The sequence below is a fragment of the Ochlerotatus camptorhynchus genome, unplaced genomic scaffold, assembly GCF_037179485.1.
Source record: "Ochlerotatus camptorhynchus isolate MF236.1 unplaced genomic scaffold, CSIRO-AGI_Acam_v1.1 ptg000328l, whole genome shotgun sequence".
Classification (NCBI taxonomy): Eukaryota; Metazoa; Arthropoda; class Insecta; order Diptera; family Culicidae; genus Ochlerotatus; species Ochlerotatus camptorhynchus.
The window spans coordinates 4744333-4762082 of NW_027040816.1; the positions used below are offsets into that span (position 1 = coordinate 4744333).

Here is a 17750-nt window from a genome sequence, read left to right on the forward strand (position 1 = left end):
AATAAAAAATAACCATAAACGAACGATAACCCAAATCATTGAACTATTCCACAAATGGTTTGGATGATACCCAGAACACGTCGTTAAGCAAATTAACCATACAATTTTTATTAGGGAATTGTTGTTACATTAAATATTGGTGTATTTTCATTGTGGGTTACTTCACGAACAATAAAAATAAATCTGATTGAAACATGCAGACTATGAGAGGGTCAGCAACACTGCCAATGTAATAGTCCATTTTATGAAATGACAGGAGCTGGTTTGCCTGCCAGAATTTGATGATATTGATATTGCTTCTCACAGCCATTAGGTAACCGCCTCCTGCAGTTCATTCATGAGTTGAACCAGAAACGTCTCATAAAATGCTCTATTAAGATAGGCGCTGCTCGTATGGCTCTGGCTTTGACAGTTCGTTTGGCTCAAAACCAGGCAGTCCGCGTCCGCTCATATCTTATCCTAGACCCTCTATAAAGCTTAATGGAGACCTTTTCCGTGCAGTCAATAATCATACAATAATAATCAAAAATTCCACCACTTGAAGATGTCAGGAAGGAACTCTCATGTGGAACAGGGGGTAAGTCACTCTGCCACCTTGTGACTGTGCTGATTGTGTTTCTTGTGTGTTTTTGTGTGTTTCAGGGTGTTTCTGTGTCGAATGAGCTGTCAAAACGTCAAGCGGCAACATACAATGTTTACTGGCAACCATGACTTCCACATAGCTGAAAATGACTGGGGGGGATGTGCTGTCAAATCAGCCTACTGATCATCTTGTATGAAACTGGTTCCAAACGTAAACAAACGCTGTAGGTTTCTTATGGCTTGTTTACGTTTGGAACCAGTTATGCGAGGTAGGCGACGATTGTTCGTATTTGACAGCCACCTCCCCCCCTTGGAAAATGACAGATCCCCCTGCGATCGTCTTTGTGTATTGGCGTTGACGGTGACTCTGTATACAGCTATAGCTCTTTACTCCTATGGTAAAATCCAATAGCAAACGACAGTCTGTGCGTGATACATGGCGGAATTTGTACTATCTTTCACTGACCCGAAAATTCCCATAAGTCGTAAAAGAAGAGACGACAGTTCCATCGACGTCAATATTTCAGATCAAAACAACGGGCAGGAGGATTATTTAATCTCAACAATACAACCGCGGTCTGTGACCACCATCCGGTTTTCGGAGGTAAGTGTCGTAGTGATTTAATCGACGTACGAGATTTAAAGTCGAAATTGATTTTTTTTGCTTCTTTGTTTTTAGCTGCGTTGGCCTGCAGACCGAAGAAAATGGGGAACAGACGGATTGATTAGGCTGCTTAGTGCCTCCGCGATGCTGCTGCGCTGAATGGCCATGTAAATGTCCTGGTCACCTCCTTGCAATGTTTCAACAAGTGACCAGTCGTCATCCTTGGGAGGTGTGATCTCTATCATCGCCATCAGTCCGTCGGCTTCTGCTTCACGATGTGTCTTCTCAATTTCAGAAAATTACCAAATAGATAACAAAACAATAGTGAAAAATGTGATTATGGTCCCATATGGAAAAAGCAGGCATTGAGAAAATGTCCGTTGAAGTGCAATGCCCAAGTAAATATTTGAAAACATCATACTATTCATCATCATATTATTTGAGGTTTGGGTTTGATTCAACAGATGAGTTCTTAGCAATAACGTAAAGGTAAATCCAGTGTGTGTTGTTCTCTGGCTTGGTCCACGTTCCATGATCCACGTTCATCCGTATCGCAGCACGTTCGGCAGAAGGAGTGCTCATTTCTTCACATAGTTACGGATAATCTAGCTCATAAGAGGCTGAAATGGTCTGCTTTTATAATGTTGAGCTTGACGTTGAATCGTCATCCCCAATTGCGGGAGTCATCATTGCAGCAATAGAGACCCTAAAGATGATGTAAGGCATTTCGAGTGTCCATATCGGAAAAAACGGAATATTTCACTTTAAAAGCATTTTTGTGTTTAGGCTACCGAGTGCTTTAAACAATCCCTAATAAAAATTGTATGGTTAATTTGCTTAACGACGTGTTCTGGGTATCATCCAAACCATTTGTGGAATAGTTCAATGATTTGGGTTATCGTTCGTTTATGGTTATTTTTTATTAGGGATAACTATTGCATCAGTTTAAGCAGAAGAAGTAGTAATTTATTGCATCTAAATACTATGATTTTAACGTCAGCGTTGCGATTTTATACCCCGTTCACATTACAGCGTATATCACGTGATATACGCTGCAGGGCTGAAAAAATCACTGAAATTCATCAAAGTTCACTATGGATGAAAATTTCATTTCATAGTGAATGCTGGTGATTTTTTCATGATTTTTTCAACTCTGATACGCTGTCTTGCAATGAGCACTCATACGTAGGATTTCCAGTGAAAACTAGATGTATGAGTGCTCCTTGCAAGACAGCGTATATCACGTGATATACGCTGTAATGTGAACGGGGTATTACACACGTACACACATTAAATAAAAATATCAACACAGTTGGAATAAATTAAGCAAGCAAAAGCGTGCAAATGTTTGATTATTTCTGCTCCAGGCATTCTTCGGCATTGTCGATCGAGTCCTCTTTCGCTTCCTGGGCGTCGGAAATGCCCGGTGCTGTGGCGGCAGCTGGTTCTGAGCTCGCATCACTTTCCTGACACTCCCGAGCGCTTTCCACCTTCTCACTTTCTTCGGCGCTGGCGCATGGTCGGCAGCACCGGCCTCTTCGTCACCGATAATGATCTCCTCTGGATCGGGAGCTCGCGGCAGGAACTCCTCGTCCGAGTAGATATCCATAAAGATCGAACGCGCTCGCGCTATGCTTTCATCGTAGTCCAACTCGTAAAGCGGGCCGCAGGCCAGATGGATTCCTTCCGGCAGGGAGCCGGACGGATGCTGGCACACGACGCATTTCGGAATGTTAAAGTACAATTCGTAGAGGATTGTTGATACGTTATTCTCCGGTGCTTCCTTTTCTTCCGCAAGCTCTTCTGCAGGTATGAAATAATCCTTTGAGAGACACGTAGGGTTCCAAATCTGCCCTCGGGTCACCGCTGATGGATTTTGCCGTCACGTGGATGAGATCTTGAAAACAATCAAAATAAATTATAAATTGTCCACACGCCTAGGCAGACTTGATTACTTACAAATGTCCTTCGGGCAAGTGCCACTAAAGCGTGCCAACTGGATGATGGTAGCCCCATCTTTGTGCCCTTCCACGGGGGACAGTTTCATCAGCGACACGCCACCTCCACCGGAATTCTGCGATGCAACACCCAATGGAACATTCGTCAAAAATATAGCACGTGCCATTTGACCACAGTGCTCCATTCGCTTCTCTTCCCTCAAGCCTTCCTTTACTCCGAAAATCTCCTTCTCAACGTACCCCTGCCTTATGACCAACCCTTTGGCCTCTATCGTCTGTTTGCCGAACTTTAAAGCTTGATAGCCTCTTTCATCTCGCTTTAAATTAATACTCTCGATCGGCTTACCCAGACAATAAATCCCTCCGAAAACGGCGCACAGCCGGCAGAAACACTGCGGAATCTCCCCGCATCCGTACATCGGAAACAGAAACGGGCTGTTTCCGTATCGACCCAAACTAAGCAGAAACTTCTTCACCCCTTCCAACCCGTCCCGGCAGCTATTGTGGTCATTTCCCATAGCGATTGTGTACAACAAGTAATGGATCAAATTCGAGGGTAACTTTTGTTTCTTCAAATACTCCAGGAACGTCTTTCCCTCGACTTCCGCTGCCTGATGCTCGCTCCCTTCTCCTTCCCCTTCCCAACTTGCACAACTCTGCAGAAACTTCATCAACAGTCGCTTGTCCACCACATTCACGTCCCGACTTGTAAACACATCCGACCTCGAACACGGAACCGTCATAATCCTCCCGTTCCAGATCGTCGCAACTCGGTCCACAGCTCGAAATTCCGCATACCGACCCTGATACCGACAGATGTTCGACGAAATCAGGAGTCCATGTCCCGATCAGATTTCTGTGGAATCCTACCGATTGCTGGAGGGTGATCTCTACTTAAGAAAAATGCACAAAAACTAAAAAGAGCATCATACGAATGTAAACATTCTTGGCTCTAGGCAGTGCTGCCAAAAAAGATTGAAAAATTGTTCTCATGGTGATTAATGGGTGTTTGAGTGTGTCGAAGAGTGTTTTTGATGTGTTTAGCACAAGGTGGCAGAGTGACTTACCCCCTGGCGAATGCTGATTTTAGACTTGATGAAAGATCAACAAACGCTCCAGCAAAATAATGCTGCTGAATTTTTCAGCAATTCCAACTTCTGTTAAAATGACAACCTTTTACTGAAAATCAGCAATTCTTCTTTACTGATCTTTCAGCAATTCAAAATTCTGACATTTGGCAGCGTTTTGCTGATTAAACCAGGGATTAAACTATTAAATTCAGTAAATTGAATTTTTTTTCACTATATATGAGCTTCCAGCTTCTGTAAAAGATCGTTGATACAAATATACGAATAATAAAGATAAAATCGCCAGACTCTTTTCCAAGTATCATTTATTAAATATAACCAGTGTCCGAGCCAGTGTTCTTATCTACACGGATAGAAATCTCCTTATACCTTTTGGCAAATTTCTATTGCTGATTATTCATAAAATGTATAAGCCTGTGTATAAGTGAACTAATAAGCCGACGCCTTGCTAAAAGTTAATGAAGATCATGTGTCAAAAATGAAATGTATAAGCGGTCACACATACCTTTTATGCATTCTTATAGGACCTATGTGGTTTGTCTTATGGAATGTATAAGGCTGATGTTTTGGCAAAAATGTATGTGTAGTACTAGAATTTTGACTAGAATGGGGTACGTTAATCGTTTGCTTGGGACCAATAGGCTAGTCAAGTAGTGAGCCAATTTAAAATCGTTAGTTTCGTATTGATTGTTGGTCGTACGGCTATAAACAGAGAACATTTCACATCACAGAACATATAATCCCATTTTGACAAATTATCCTGCCACACAAAATATTTGCTTTTTGACATTGATGTAAACATAAAAACAATGTCAAAAGATTTTACTTGTGTTTAATTTGTATTTCAGAAGTAAAATAGCATCCAATTGCAATTTTTTATACGCAAACTTAATAATAATTATTTAAATCTCAAAAACTAAATTTCAACCACCATCTCAATACTCCTCACGCTTTCCTCGTGAGGCGCTCGTATCTATTTACATTGCTCGATTGGTCCCAGAGTTACTTCCACTCACTTGCTATAAAAAAATGTTTTTCGGAATTATGTAATCATGAAATAGTATAATGCTAATAAGTACTTGTAAGTTACAAGAAGAGGTCATGAAGTATATGTTTGACACATAAAATCTGTCAATATTGCTTTCAGTACGTCACAATCAGCAATTTTACGACTCGTGAGCGCTCACTCTGATTGTAACGCTCTCAAAGCGAAATTGACAGGTTTTATGAGTCAAACACATAATTTACACCCTCTTCTTGTTACTTACAAGTACAACATAGCATTATAACATCTAATGATTGCATAGTTCCGAAAAATACCGAACTCAGCGCTGAGTCCCTGCATCTTTTTAGAAATTTCTCCATCCCTCTGAGTAGAAGTGACTCTCCCCCTGTTGAGTTATTCGCATTGGCTATGATATGAAAGTTTCCGTGTACAATAATTTAAAATTATAGCAAACAGCATGCGGACAAATTGACATACTACCCTCCATTTTGACAGCTATCAGTGACTGTCAAACTACTCAACCGCCAATGACTGGATTACCGAGGTAAACAAATTGGTTAAGTTGTGTGAGTAAAACCCCTGTACGATACAAGCAATTAGTGACGTCACTACTTGAGTTTACGTTGATTTTTTGGTTTACACAACCATATTTCACGATCTGCTTCACCTCTATCTGTACTCATTGCTCAGCCGCGGCCAACAGCACGTGCGTGACAGGACAACAAGAGGTAAATGGAGTTTCCATTATTTCAGTTTTTAGTGAATTTTGTTTTATTAAAATCACCATTTTTCGTCAACAAATTGCACCTAAATTAATCTTCTGACGATGTTGATGTTTTGCCCCACCTGCGGTAATCTGCTACTGGTGGAAGAAGGTACAGATTCGCTTCGGTTTTCGTGCAACACCTGCCCGTACATCTGCAAGATAAAACGCAAGATTTCGACACGCATCTATCCGAAGTTGAAGGTAAGCTCTCTAGGAAAGATTAGCTCATCGATCATGGATAAGAACCGGTGATTATCGTTTCAGGAAGTGGATCATGTTATGGGCGGTTCTGCTGCCTGGGAAAACGTAGATTCGACTGATGCTGATTGCCCCGCGTGTGCCCACAATAAAGCATATTTTATGCAGATACAAACCCGCTCCGCTGACGAACCTATGACCACATTCTACAAGTGCTCTAATCCTACCTGCGGCCACAATTGGAGGGAATAGATTGCCATAGGGAGATTATGAAAGCGGCGCTCAATTTATTATCCGTAAAAAAATTATTTAGATTTATCCAAATGCGCCCGATCGGGGAATTATCGATAGACATGAACGGAAGTATTGCATCATTCGCCGGCGTCATCAAAGCCAATAACAAAAATGCGATTCGCCAGGCTGCTAACCTGCTCGAATCGGGAAAAGTCATTGCGCTTCCCACGGATACCGTGTACGGGCTGGCCTGTAGTGCCAACGATCCCAAAGCGATTCAACGGTTGTACGCCATTAAGGGACGGGAGGAACGGAAACCAGTCGCTATTTGCGTTGCAGAGTTTGCCGATCTTCGACACTGGGGTCAAGCGGATCACCTGCCGGACGAGTTGTTGGAACAATTGCTTCCGGGTCCTGTCACTATAGTTGTTAGAAAATCTGCCTATCTGGACAATCCATTCCTTAATCCAGGGGTGGAAAAGATCGGCATCCGAATTCCGGACTTTGACTTTATTCGGGATGTTTCCAGAGCATTTCGGTACCCCGTAGCATTGACCAGTGCCAACAAAAGTTCCGAACAGAGTACATTGAATGTACGGGAGTTTGAAAAGCTGTGGCCAGCGTTGGGGGCCGTTTTTGACGGGGGACAGCTGGGGTTGCGGGAGGAACGGAGAGCTGCTTCGACCGTCATTGATCTCTCGAATGCGGGACAGTACAGGGTGATACGCAAAGGTGTAGCCGTTGAGCATACAGTTCAAGTGGTGGAGCAGTTTGGCTTTGAGCAGGCATAGTTAAGTTACCATTGTTAGTTTTCAATAAACTATCGAATTACGAAGGAAATTTGAAAAAAAAAAACAGTTTTTGCAACAATACGTTTCAGTTCAATATATTGATTTATTTATAAAATATGCTACGAAGATATTTGAAAAAAACCTAGACTTAACTAAAAAGCTGACTCCAAAATAAAACAAGGAATTTATGGTATGACTTTGTGTGGCCGGTAGTCTGATCAAACCGGTTTTTCCAAGACGTCCCTGTTAAGTTCATATTTACAAAAAAAAAACAGTGACAATTTCCAAGAAACTGCACGATTTAGTGGGATTTAGGATGCCTTCTCTTGGGCTTGCAGCGTTTGATTGTTGTTACCGTTGCTACTGTTGGATTTTCCAAGCGATATTGGGTGCCGTGTTTTCGGAACCTGTGATTGCAACACTTGCCAACGGGATGGCGGCCAAACGATTTGAGTTGCTCGGGCCGTTATCAGCCCTAGCGAAACTGGACCGAACGAATTGCTGTCCAACGAATTTCCTAAAATAATGATTGCTACAATCTAGTTTCCGGAAGATCGTTTCAAAACAACAACACTCACCTGTATGATCTCCTTCTATCCAGCAGTGTCCTTCTGGCACCTTCACGTAGGGAACCTTATAGCCTAGTGTTGAGATGACATCGCCCTGCAGACCGACCACTCGTTTGATAATCTTCTGACCGGGATCCTTGGGAGACACCAGCGATATGACATCGCCCCGATCGACTTCCATATTTCGGACGGCCCACCGGGACAAGAACACATAATCGGTCGCCGGACTTCCGTCGGGATTCAGTGCCGGCTGCATCGAGACCCCCTCCACACGGGCAACGTAGCCAACACAATCAAAGAACGTGACACCGACCGGGATGCTCAGCAGAAGCGATTTGAAGAACAGAGGAATCCTCATGGTCACGGTCTGGTTCTGTGATGTTGACTTGCCTTCAAGGATTTCTACTCTAGGACCTACAAATGGGCAATAAAAGAGCTTCCGCTTTTATTGAATTCACGGGAAACCCTGCTTACATGGTCAGTTCTGCGGTGATGATTGTAGAACAGGGATCACTACTTTAGATGATAAATCGATGTTTTTGAAAAGTTATTATAATATTATTGATGTTGATGGATTAGAAAAAAATTCTCTCTCTTTTGGCGAGTGCTTTTATGTTTGACAGTTTTTTTTTTGTTTTGTTGTGTAATCTTCCAGGCCTGCTGGTGCATACCGGGAGAGATCGAGAGGTAAAAGAGGTAAATGGATTTTCCTTTTATACCGAGCGTCACTGAGCCGCTGAAGTTATTTACTACACTCAAAAATATTACTTATACCCCGTTCACATTACAGAGTATATCACGTGATATACGCTGTCTTGCAATGAGCATTCATACATCTAGTTTTCACTGGAAATCCTCTGTATGAGTGCTCATTGCAAGACAGCCTATATTACGTGATATAGGCTGTAATGTGAACGGGGTATTAATTACATAGATTAAAATTTAATTATTTTATGCTTTAACAATGTTTTTTCATAGATTCGATTAAAATTTATTTCAACGTTATACTAAGCTCGTAAACTAGTGAAGAATTTGTTCAGTTTATTGGCAAATCAAAGTTGGCACTCATGGAGAATAGAAGAACTATAATACCCCGTTCACATTACAGCCTATATCACGTAATATAGGCTGTCTTGCAATGAGCACTCATACATAGGATTTCCAGTGAAAACTAGATGTATGAGTGCTCATTGCAAGACAGTGTATATCACGCTGTAATGTGTACGGGGTATTAGAAGAAATTTAGTCTAAACATAGAAAAATGTAACATTATTTCATATCACCGAAAAATTGAACCAATCATGTTTGACTATGTTCTCTACGGACGCTATCTTGCTCGTGTAGAGCACATAAAGGATCTCGGCGTTACCTTGGACTGCAGACTCACTTTCAGAATCCACTACAATGACATCATCTCCAGAGCTAATCGACAATTGGGCTTTATTTTCAAAATTGCCGACGAGTTTCGTGACCCGCTATGTCTCAGGTCACTTTACTGCTCGCTTGTGCGATCCTTATTGGAGTCAAGTTCAGTTGTTTGGTGCCCTTTCCATGCTAGCTGGATCACTAGAATTGAATCCGTTCAACACAAGTTTGTGAGATATGCTCTTCGTTTCCTCAACTGGCGTGACCCAACGAACTTGCCACCGTACGAGGAGCGTTGCCGTCTCCTGGGAATCGAGCTATTAGAGGTGAGACGGACGGTCGCTCAAGCTATGTTCGCTGGAAAGCTGCTTACAGGTGACATTGACTGCCCAACACTGCTGTCACAACTAAATATGTATGCCCCTGAGAGGTCTCTTCGTCAACGCGCCTTTCTGTTTTTGGAACCACGGAGCCGGAATTATACACAACACGAGCCAATTCGAGCAATCAGCCGGCAATTCAACAACTTTTTTTATATGTTCGACTTCAATGTATCAGCTGACGTGTTTCGTCATCGGCTACTTGGCCTTTTCCGTACCGTTGACCGTAACTATTTAGTTTAAGTTTTATTCATTTAGACAGTATTTGTCAGTTGAATTTTTCAATAAACAATAAACAATAAACAATAAACAATTAGTGTGATGATGGTTTTAAAATTTTACACGGTGAGGTATACGAGTGCAATCTTAAAATGCTTTTATTTTGCAAATGAAGCATTTTATTTTAATCTACCGTTATTTTGACGTAGGACTACGTCTTTGATTTCTATATGGGGGTACACTTTGTGAAAAACGAAAATGGAACATGTAACAAATTAAGAAAGATTTTGAACGTTAATAACTCAGTTGCCCTTGGTCCAATTTCAATAATTTTATCACCAATCGATCAGATATATGGCTACGCATCGATAACAATGCTTCCAAATATTGATTTTCAACAAGAAACTATTGAAAACTGGTAAATGTCCAGCATTGTCCAAAAATGTCGAATTAACTAACAAATCCACCTACATGCATATGCTGCTTCCCCAGCACAGTCGTCAGAGAGTAGTAAGTAGACGAAACAAGTCGAAGTGGTATTCGCCTCCGATCCTCGGGTGCGTGCGAATAGGGAGGATGGAATTGCGTAATATTTTGCACACTCATCGCCATATTCAGAACCAAACGCAAATTCTTCAAGATAACCACCATCCGTCGTCTGGCTCACCGTGGCGGTGTCTGACGTATCTCCGGTCTGATTTACGAGGTGTGCTGAAGGTGTTCATGAAAAAAGAGATCCGTGATGCTGTCACCTACACTCAATACGCCAAACGTAAGCGGCCATGGATGTCATCTACGTTTTGAAGTGACAGAGACGCACTCTGTTTGGTTTCGGAGGTTAAATCATCACCAACTTTGGCAACAAAACGGCTCTTTTCAGGGCCACCAAGCTTATTACAGTAAAGAGTAGGTATAGAATTCATATGCCTCTTTGTCCATATTCAGAACCAACGACCACACAAAATGCTCATGTAATCAAACTGGAAGCAGGGGTACAAATTATTTTGATCAACCTTGATCAACTTTGAATCGCCACGGCCGGATATTTTCGATGGAAGAAGCAACAATCTAGCATCTAATTCGACGAAGACGGCAGGAAACATTTGTGAAGCCGAGTTATTTACGAAAGAGAGTGCCGATGAAGAGAATCGATAAATGTAGATAGGACCTAATGAAAAGTGACGCGAGATTTGTTTTCCGTACTGAGCTCCAATGCTACCGACGCCAGGGAAGCAGCTTCCACATCTGGACCCTACCAATCGACCCATCAACTCAACCGGGGACCAACGGCTTTACTTCCCGAAGGAAGGCGTGATCAGAGATGTTATGCCTTAGAACATGCCGGTGGCGCTGACTGAGATTGGACCCAGGCCTGCTGGAGTGAGAGGTAATCACGCTAACCACCGGCGCCCATATCTTTCAAGGTGATATCACGGCGAATGAGATCAACCCAAATTTGAGTTTAGTTATCTCAGAAATAAGAAATAAAGTGCAGGAACTCAGCGATGAGTAAATTTGCCTCATGTTTTCCGAGGTTTTTCCAGGATTTTCCAGGGAAAAATTCCAGAATTTGAGAAAAGTAAAGATTGGATTCACTCAGTCTATTGGTACTACTCCGAGACTGAATAAAATTTTCGTCGATTTCCTCATTTTCTGGCAGATTTTTTAGGTTTCCACAGGAAACCATGAGACAAATTTACTCATCGCTGAGTTCCTGCACTTTTGGCGATTACTAAACTCAAATTTGGGTCGTTCTCATTCGCCATGTACGCAAAAGGAAAAGAGACAGTGTCGCTACTTGATAGCAAACTACTCATAATGGGAGGAGTCTTAGTAGCTTTTATACCATTTGGTTGCACATCATTCTGCTTTAACCGGAAAAGATATAAAAGAGCGCTGCTGTAATGGCATTAGCTCATTTTTGCTTCCGACCGCAATAGGAAGGTGGTGGCTTGCCACTCCTTCACACCTAACAAGCAACAATTGACTGGTCGTGGCAAAGGAGGAAAAGGACTGGTAAAGGAGGCGCCAAGCGTCATCACAAAGTTCTTCGAGATAACCGCCATCGGTCGTCTGGCTCGCCGTGGTGGTGTCAAACGTATCTCCGGTCTGATCTACGAGGTGTGCTGAAGGTGTTCCTGGAAAATGAGGTCCTACACTAAACACGCCAAGCGTAAGTGGCCATGGATGTCCTCTTCAATAAAACGGCCTTTTTCAGGGCTATCAAGCTTACATCAGTAAAGAGTTGGAATAGAATTTATCTGAGCTTGTTTGTCCATATTCAGAACCACAAGCCCTCAACGACCACACATAATGCTCTCCAGAGTTATAATCTTGTAACCAAACTTGGAAGCAGGGGTGCAAGTGATTTTGATTGATTCTCTTCATCAACTTTCTCTTTGAAAAATTTACTTCATATTTGGTACGCCTACAATTCAAAAACGGAAAGAGTTGAGATAATAGATAATTGATCAATTAAAAGATCTAAATGCTCTTCACATTTATTCCGTCCACTAGCGGTCCTACGTCAAGCTTCCGTTCGTGCCCCTAGGCACAGACCCTTCTACTTTTTTTTAGATCTCATTAGCACGTCCGGAATGTCTATGATTGTTTCCGTGGATTCAGCTCGGGATTGAGATGCTTAACTTCCGATTCTCGTCCTGGGATGGAAAAAGTTGCTTCAGATAATTTTCTCTTTTTTTTCACTGCCAGATAAGATTTCTGTCAGGCCAACTCTGATAACTGATAGTCACGTAAAACATAGGTTTCAAACTCGGATGAAGTGAGGTTCCGATCTTACATAAGAATCATCCAAATAAATGATTTACCCCGTTCACATTACAGCGTATATCACGTGATATACGCTGTCTTGCAATGAGCACTCTTACATCTAGTTTTCACTGGAAATCCTATGTATAAGTGCTCATTGCAAGACAGCACAGAACAGAAGGGGAAGTACAAACAAATCGATGAATCAAAAGTGGTTCGTTTTGCTGCTCAACAAGCAATGTGTTGTGGTAGCGTTCCACACGGGCTTTCTATGTGCACTCACACTATCATAGCATGCTGCATATCTTAACTGCAGGCAGAAGATGCCTTCTACCGCTAGGTGCGCTAGTGTTCGAAAATGACAAGTGGAGCCACTTTCTGATCCGAAGTTCCACTCGTGTGAAGACAGCCTATATTACGTGATATAGTCTGTAATGTGAACGGGGTAGAGAAACAATTATTTGGATGATTCTTACTGGAAAATCCTAACTTTCATATGCAATCGGAGACCAACAGAATTATAATTAAGAATATAATTTTGCTCGAGATTTTGCTCAAAGATTATGCTAGTTGGTGATGTTGTCTCTTGTGTTAATTTTTAGTGGAAAATAAAATCTAAAGCCTTTTAGTTTCTGAACCAAACAATGTACGATCATAATGAGAGAGAGAAGGATTAGTAATTTCCATTTAATTCCACTACCTTATTTGCTTATCCTTGACAGATACGCGTATTTCGTCTACAATATGCAGACTTCTTCAGTGTCTTGTACTAATACTCGACTGCCGAGTAGTCGAGTATTAGTACAAGACACTGAAGAAGTCTGCACATTGTAGACAAAATACGCTTATCTGTCAAGGATAAGCAAATAAGGTAGTGGAATTATACCCCGTTCACATTACAGCCTATATCACGTAATATAGGCTGTCTTGCAATGAGCACTCATACATAGGATTTCCAGTGAAAACTAGATGTATGAGTGCTGATTGCAAGACAGTGTATATCACGTGATATACGCTGTAATGTGAACGGGATACCCGAAAAAAAAATTACAGTGAAATTTTCAGTGGAAACAATGCTCTAACATTAATATTTATTGTCGACAATAAAAATGATTGTTATAATGTTGTACTCTTCCGAAAACGGCAAAACTGCTACCTAGCTGTACAATTAATGTACATAATAAAATGTTGTTACAATGATTTTTATCGTATTTTTCATTTATTTTATTGTTAACATGATTCGATCATGAACAATAATGAACAACTCTATTACAATAAAAATTGTTGTTACATTAAATATTGGTGTATTTTCATTGTGGGTTACTTCACAATAAAAATAAATCTGATTGAAGCATGCAGACTATGAGAGGGTCAGCAACACTGCCAATGTAATCAAGATAGGCGCTGCTCGTATGGCTCTGGCTTTGACAGTTCGTTTGGCTCAAAACCAGGCAGTCCGCGTCCGCTCATATCTTATCCTAGACCCTCTCTAAAGCTTAATGGAGATCTTTTCCGTGCAGTCAATAATCATACAATAATAATAAAAAATTCCACCACTTGAAGATGTCAGGAAGGAACTCTCAGGTGGAAGCATATTTCATGGGCGATTCTCTCCAGTCGAATGCATTAACTTATCAACGACGCTCAACCACCAAGGAGACGTGACCTAGGGATATCGAGCGCAGGGGAGTTGGCCTGCATTTCTCACAAGTTCCGGATCGAATCTCGATCCATAACCAGTAAAAAAAGGACCACCCGTAACAGACATATACCACCCCCTTCCCTTCCCGGGGCAATGTTTTATTTTCTCCATTTATTTTTAAAGTCGATAAAGTAGATCTGTCAGGCCAACACATACACTCTAAAGTACACTGTTATTTTTATTAATCAATAAATTCGCCAACCAACAGTAAAATAACAATAATATATAATGTTATTGAAAAAAAATTATATGGGAAAATCACGAAAATTTCATTGTTAAGATACTTAACAACCCCCCTTTTTTATTGTAAATTTTCCATTTACCATGAAATTTATTGTTTTGTACAACATAAATCAAGGTAAATTTATTGTAGACGTAACAATATAAATCATTGTTAAGACAATAATTTTCGTCTTATTGTTACATTGTTTTTTAATGTATTTTTGTTGTTATTTTTTTTCGGGTATGGAAACTACTAATCCTTCTCTCTCTCATTATACACGTATTCCACTAAGACGCCCACATTCATCAGGATTCAATGTACGATCAAATTTTCTACTAAAAAGTATAAAATTAAATCATTCTTGGAATAAGATTATTCCTGAGTGAATTAATTAATTAAATGAATTGATTCAATTTTAACCTTTCGTTGTTTAGTAATATTTCTGCAACCCTGCGTCTTATGTGAGTTGTATAAGATTTATGCAGCCCTACGAGCATCAATTTAAATTATAGCCACGATTATAGCACGAGTATTGATTCCAAACCCTGTGATATAAAAAAAAAAATCGAAAAAAAAAGAGAAAGTCGTGGGTGAAGCGCAAAATCTGTAAACAAAGCGCAAGTTGTACTTTCAATTAAATTCACCGGCACAGGAAATCGTGTTAAATTTCAACCCAATCCAGTCAAATTAATCCTTCATCAATGGAAATAACAACCAAAAGTAAGCACGCAGCGGACTCGCCCATTTCACAGCGATTAAATAAAATTTTAATTGTTTTTTTTTGCAGATTTCATCCAGCAGCTGCCCTCGATTCGGCAGGCAATCCGGGAGGCAAACTTTTTCGCCATCGATGGGGAGTTCACCGGGCTGACGTCGGATCGGAATGTTCTGCCCTTCGATACACCGGAAGAGGTGTACCTGAAGACGATCGAAAATTCTGCAAACTTTATTATCATTCAGCTGGGGCTGTGTGCCTTTCAGGTTCACCCGGAAACTGGACTTGTGTCGTACAAATGTTACAATTTCTACTGCTATCCCAAGGGCCGAGTACACATATTTGCCTGCCAGGGGGAGAGTATGCGTTTTCTGGCGGAAAATGAGTTCGATTTCAATAAGCTGTTTCGGGAGGGTTTGTCGTACTGTGGGGAGACCGACGAGGAGAGGTTTAGGGTAGAGTTGAAGGACAGACAAGAGCAGCGTGCTGCAGCTTTGGAAGCAAAGGAGGATGAAAATGGCGAGAAGGATTCGCTGAATATGGTCCCGGTGCCACCGGAGGAGGAAAAGTTGATGAGCGAAATCACCGAGCGGATCGAAGTGTTCCTCAAGTCGGAGGACAAGGATTTCACCATCACCAAGTGTAATGGGTTCCAGCGAAAGTTGGTGTACCAGTTGATAGACTCGAAGTATCAGAAGGCTATTTCTACTTCTTCGGTTACTTTGGAGAACAATCACAAAGCCATCCTGGTAGAGCGGAAACGAACTAAGGAACAAGAATTAAAGCTGGAGGCGGAACGGGCTGCTCAGGAGAACGAAGAGTTGGAGCTGGCGGTGGGTCTCTCGTTGGTTCTGCAAGAGTTGTCCCGTGCGAAAAAGCTGATCATTGGGCACAATATGCTCCTGGATTTGCTGTTCGTGATTCGGCAATTCTTCCGACCGCTGCCGCCCAACTTCCATGAATTCAAAAAGATCGTTCGGGAACTGTTTCCTTTGTAGGATTTTATTACATTTGATAAGACATTTGAGGATATTAATGTTGACTTGTTTGTAGATTACTGGACACAAAGTATCTATGCACGAACGGGGAACTCAAAGTACACGTATACTCCTCGGTGCTGGGACACGTCTTCGATGCCGTCAACAAAGAACCCTTCAAGCTACCGGAGGTAAGCTGCGCATTGGAGGAACACAAGTATTCCCCGCAAGAAATGAAGCAACACGATGCCGGATACGATGCGTACTTGACGGGATTGTGCTTCCTGGGGCTGGTCAGTTTCTTCAAAGTTGATCTGAAAGATTTAACCCACGATCCCGTTCTCAAAGCTTACTTCAACAGGTAAGTTCAGGTAAAATGTTAGCTGAGATGTCCTTACAGCTTTGAATATTTTAGAATCTTTTTGCTACGAGTTTCTGAAATTAATTACATCTACACACATGGAAAAGAGCGTAAGTGGCAACGGTGACAAGAAAAGTTATTGAGAGTTTTTCAATCAAATATCTTCTCCAATCGATAGCATCCTTCTCGCGAGAGCACATCTTTTTCGTTTCCTTCCCGGAAAACTGGCGCCAGAGCGACATCATAACCCGTTTCCGCAACTATGGCCAAGTGTACATAAATTGGGTTAACAGCAGCTCGGCTTTCATCACGCTGCACAATCGTGACTACGCAAGCCACGTGATCAAAACCATCGACAAGTCGAGCATTTCCATCTGCACGCTTAACCAATTCAAGGCCAAGCAGCAAGTATTGTTCATATTCTTCTAGGAACCCGTGGGACAGCGCATTTATGGGATACTTTTTTCCCTTTCTCCCAACAGTGTGCTGGGGATAAGCGAAGGCATGATAGTGATAGTGCCGATCGAGGACATCCACAGCAGCAGCACCATCATAGCTCCCATTCCCACCACCACCACCACAAAGGCGGCAAAGCGGAAAAAGAAGAAAAACCAGCGTCGGTAGTTCCGCCGCAAGTTAGCGCTGAGGAGGTGGCTGCATTTGGTGCTGCTAGTCAACCGAAAAAGGCTCGGAAAGGGCCCTTCGCCGAAGACGATAACTGGTGATCTAGCAAGTATGTAGGACAAATTTTATATTTACTAAATTGTCGAACTTGACTCATGAATTCAGAAAACTTGTCGCAATTGTTTACTGACTAAGACGTTCCGAAGCTTAAAAACCCTTCATACAGCGATATTGTGAATTCAGATCGGTAGCTCAAATTAATCTTGCTATTAAGTGGAGCTGTATACAAGCCAAGTCTTGAAGGGATGGTGGCTACCTTACATACAAACATACATAAGACGTTCCAAAGCTTAAAATTGACCAATTGATTAGTGATGTAAATGCAGTAAATTTTCTGTTGAAAGGAAATTGAACGGTAGGTAGACAGGGTGTAGGGTTATGCAAAAGGGTAACATTTTTTACGACGTCCGGCTGGTAGCGATATGTCGCCAATGTGGGGTTGTGCAAAGGTTTGTGGTCTGCATGGTAAGACACGATTTTTTGGGTTGTGTCGACGGATGGTGAGGTGGAACAGTGGCGCAGTAAACTAAAGATTGGATTCTCTCAGTCTATTGGTACT

The 17750-nt window shown here is 41.7% G+C and overlaps 4 protein-coding genes and 1 pseudogene across 4 annotated transcripts; 3 read left to right on the forward strand and 2 right to left on the reverse strand.

The window, feature by feature from the left end:
* Window positions 1-2481: 2481 nt before the first annotated feature.
* LOC135708227 (rab proteins geranylgeranyltransferase component A-like) lies at window positions 2482-3986 on the reverse strand (annotated as a pseudogene).
* Window positions 3987-6010: 2024 nt separating this feature from the next.
* Polr3K (RNA polymerase III subunit K) lies at window positions 6011-6461 on the forward strand. The gene is made up of 2 exons (XM_065230211.1): window positions 6011-6205; window positions 6269-6461. Exons 1-2 carry the CDS (start codon window positions 6065-6067, stop codon window positions 6452-6454), a joined length of 327 nt encoding a protein of 108 aa, XP_065086283.1. The 5' UTR covers window positions 6011-6064; the 3' UTR covers window positions 6455-6461.
* Tcs1 (Threonyl-carbamoyl synthesis 1) lies at window positions 6461-7420 on the forward strand. The gene has a single exon (XM_065230209.1). It carries the CDS (start codon window positions 6472-6474, stop codon window positions 7225-7227), a length of 756 nt encoding a protein of 251 aa, XP_065086281.1. The 5' UTR covers window positions 6461-6471; the 3' UTR covers window positions 7228-7420.
* Window positions 7421-7442: 22 nt separating this feature from the next.
* LOC135708205 (mitochondrial inner membrane protease subunit 2) lies at window positions 7443-8377 on the reverse strand. The gene is made up of 2 exons (XM_065230210.1): window positions 7806-8377; window positions 7443-7744 (listed from the first exon to the last, which is right to left on the reverse strand). The coding sequence occupies exons 1-2, from the start codon at window positions 8152-8154 to the stop codon at window positions 7539-7541; spliced, it is 555 nt and encodes a 184-aa protein (XP_065086282.1). The 5' UTR covers window positions 8155-8377; the 3' UTR covers window positions 7443-7538.
* Window positions 8378-15069: 6692 nt separating this feature from the next.
* LOC135708207 (poly(A)-specific ribonuclease PARN-like) lies at window positions 15070-17284 on the forward strand. The gene is made up of 6 exons (XM_065230213.1): window positions 15070-15174; window positions 15242-16163; window positions 16223-16507; window positions 16562-16617; window positions 16686-16915; window positions 16990-17284. Exons 1-6 carry the CDS (start codon window positions 15156-15158, stop codon window positions 17230-17232), a joined length of 1755 nt encoding a protein of 584 aa, XP_065086285.1. The 5' UTR covers window positions 15070-15155; the 3' UTR covers window positions 17233-17284.
* Window positions 17285-17750: the final 466 nt, after the last annotated feature.

Excerpts from the sequence above, each read along its gene's own strand:
- Tcs1 (XM_065230209.1), top strand. The coding sequence starts at position 6,472 with ATGAAAGCGGCGCTCAATTTATTATCCGTAAAAAAATTATTTAGATTT.
- Polr3K (XM_065230211.1), top strand. The coding sequence starts at position 6,065 with ATGTTGATGTTTTGCCCCACCTGCGGTAATCTGCTACTGGTGGAAGAA. Across the intron at positions 6,206-6,268 it reads GCATCTATCCGAAGTTGAAG|GAAGTGGATCATGTTATGGG; the intron begins GTAAGCTCTCTA and ends TTATCGTTTCAG.
- LOC135708207 (XM_065230213.1), top strand. Across the intron at positions 16,618-16,685 it reads CTACACACATGGAAAAGAGC|CATCCTTCTCGCGAGAGCAC; the intron begins GTAAGTGGCAAC and ends TCCAATCGATAG. Across the intron at positions 16,916-16,989 it reads AATTCAAGGCCAAGCAGCAA|TGTGCTGGGGATAAGCGAAG; the intron begins GTATTGTTCATA and ends TTCTCCCAACAG.
- LOC135708205 (XM_065230210.1), bottom strand. The coding sequence starts at position 8,154 with ATGAGGATTCCTCTGTTCTTCAAATCGCTTCTGCTGAGCATCCCGGTC. Across the intron at positions 7,745-7,805 it reads GATAGAAGGAGATCATACAG|GAAATTCGTTGGACAGCAAT; the intron begins GTGAGTGTTGTT and ends TCATTATTTTAG.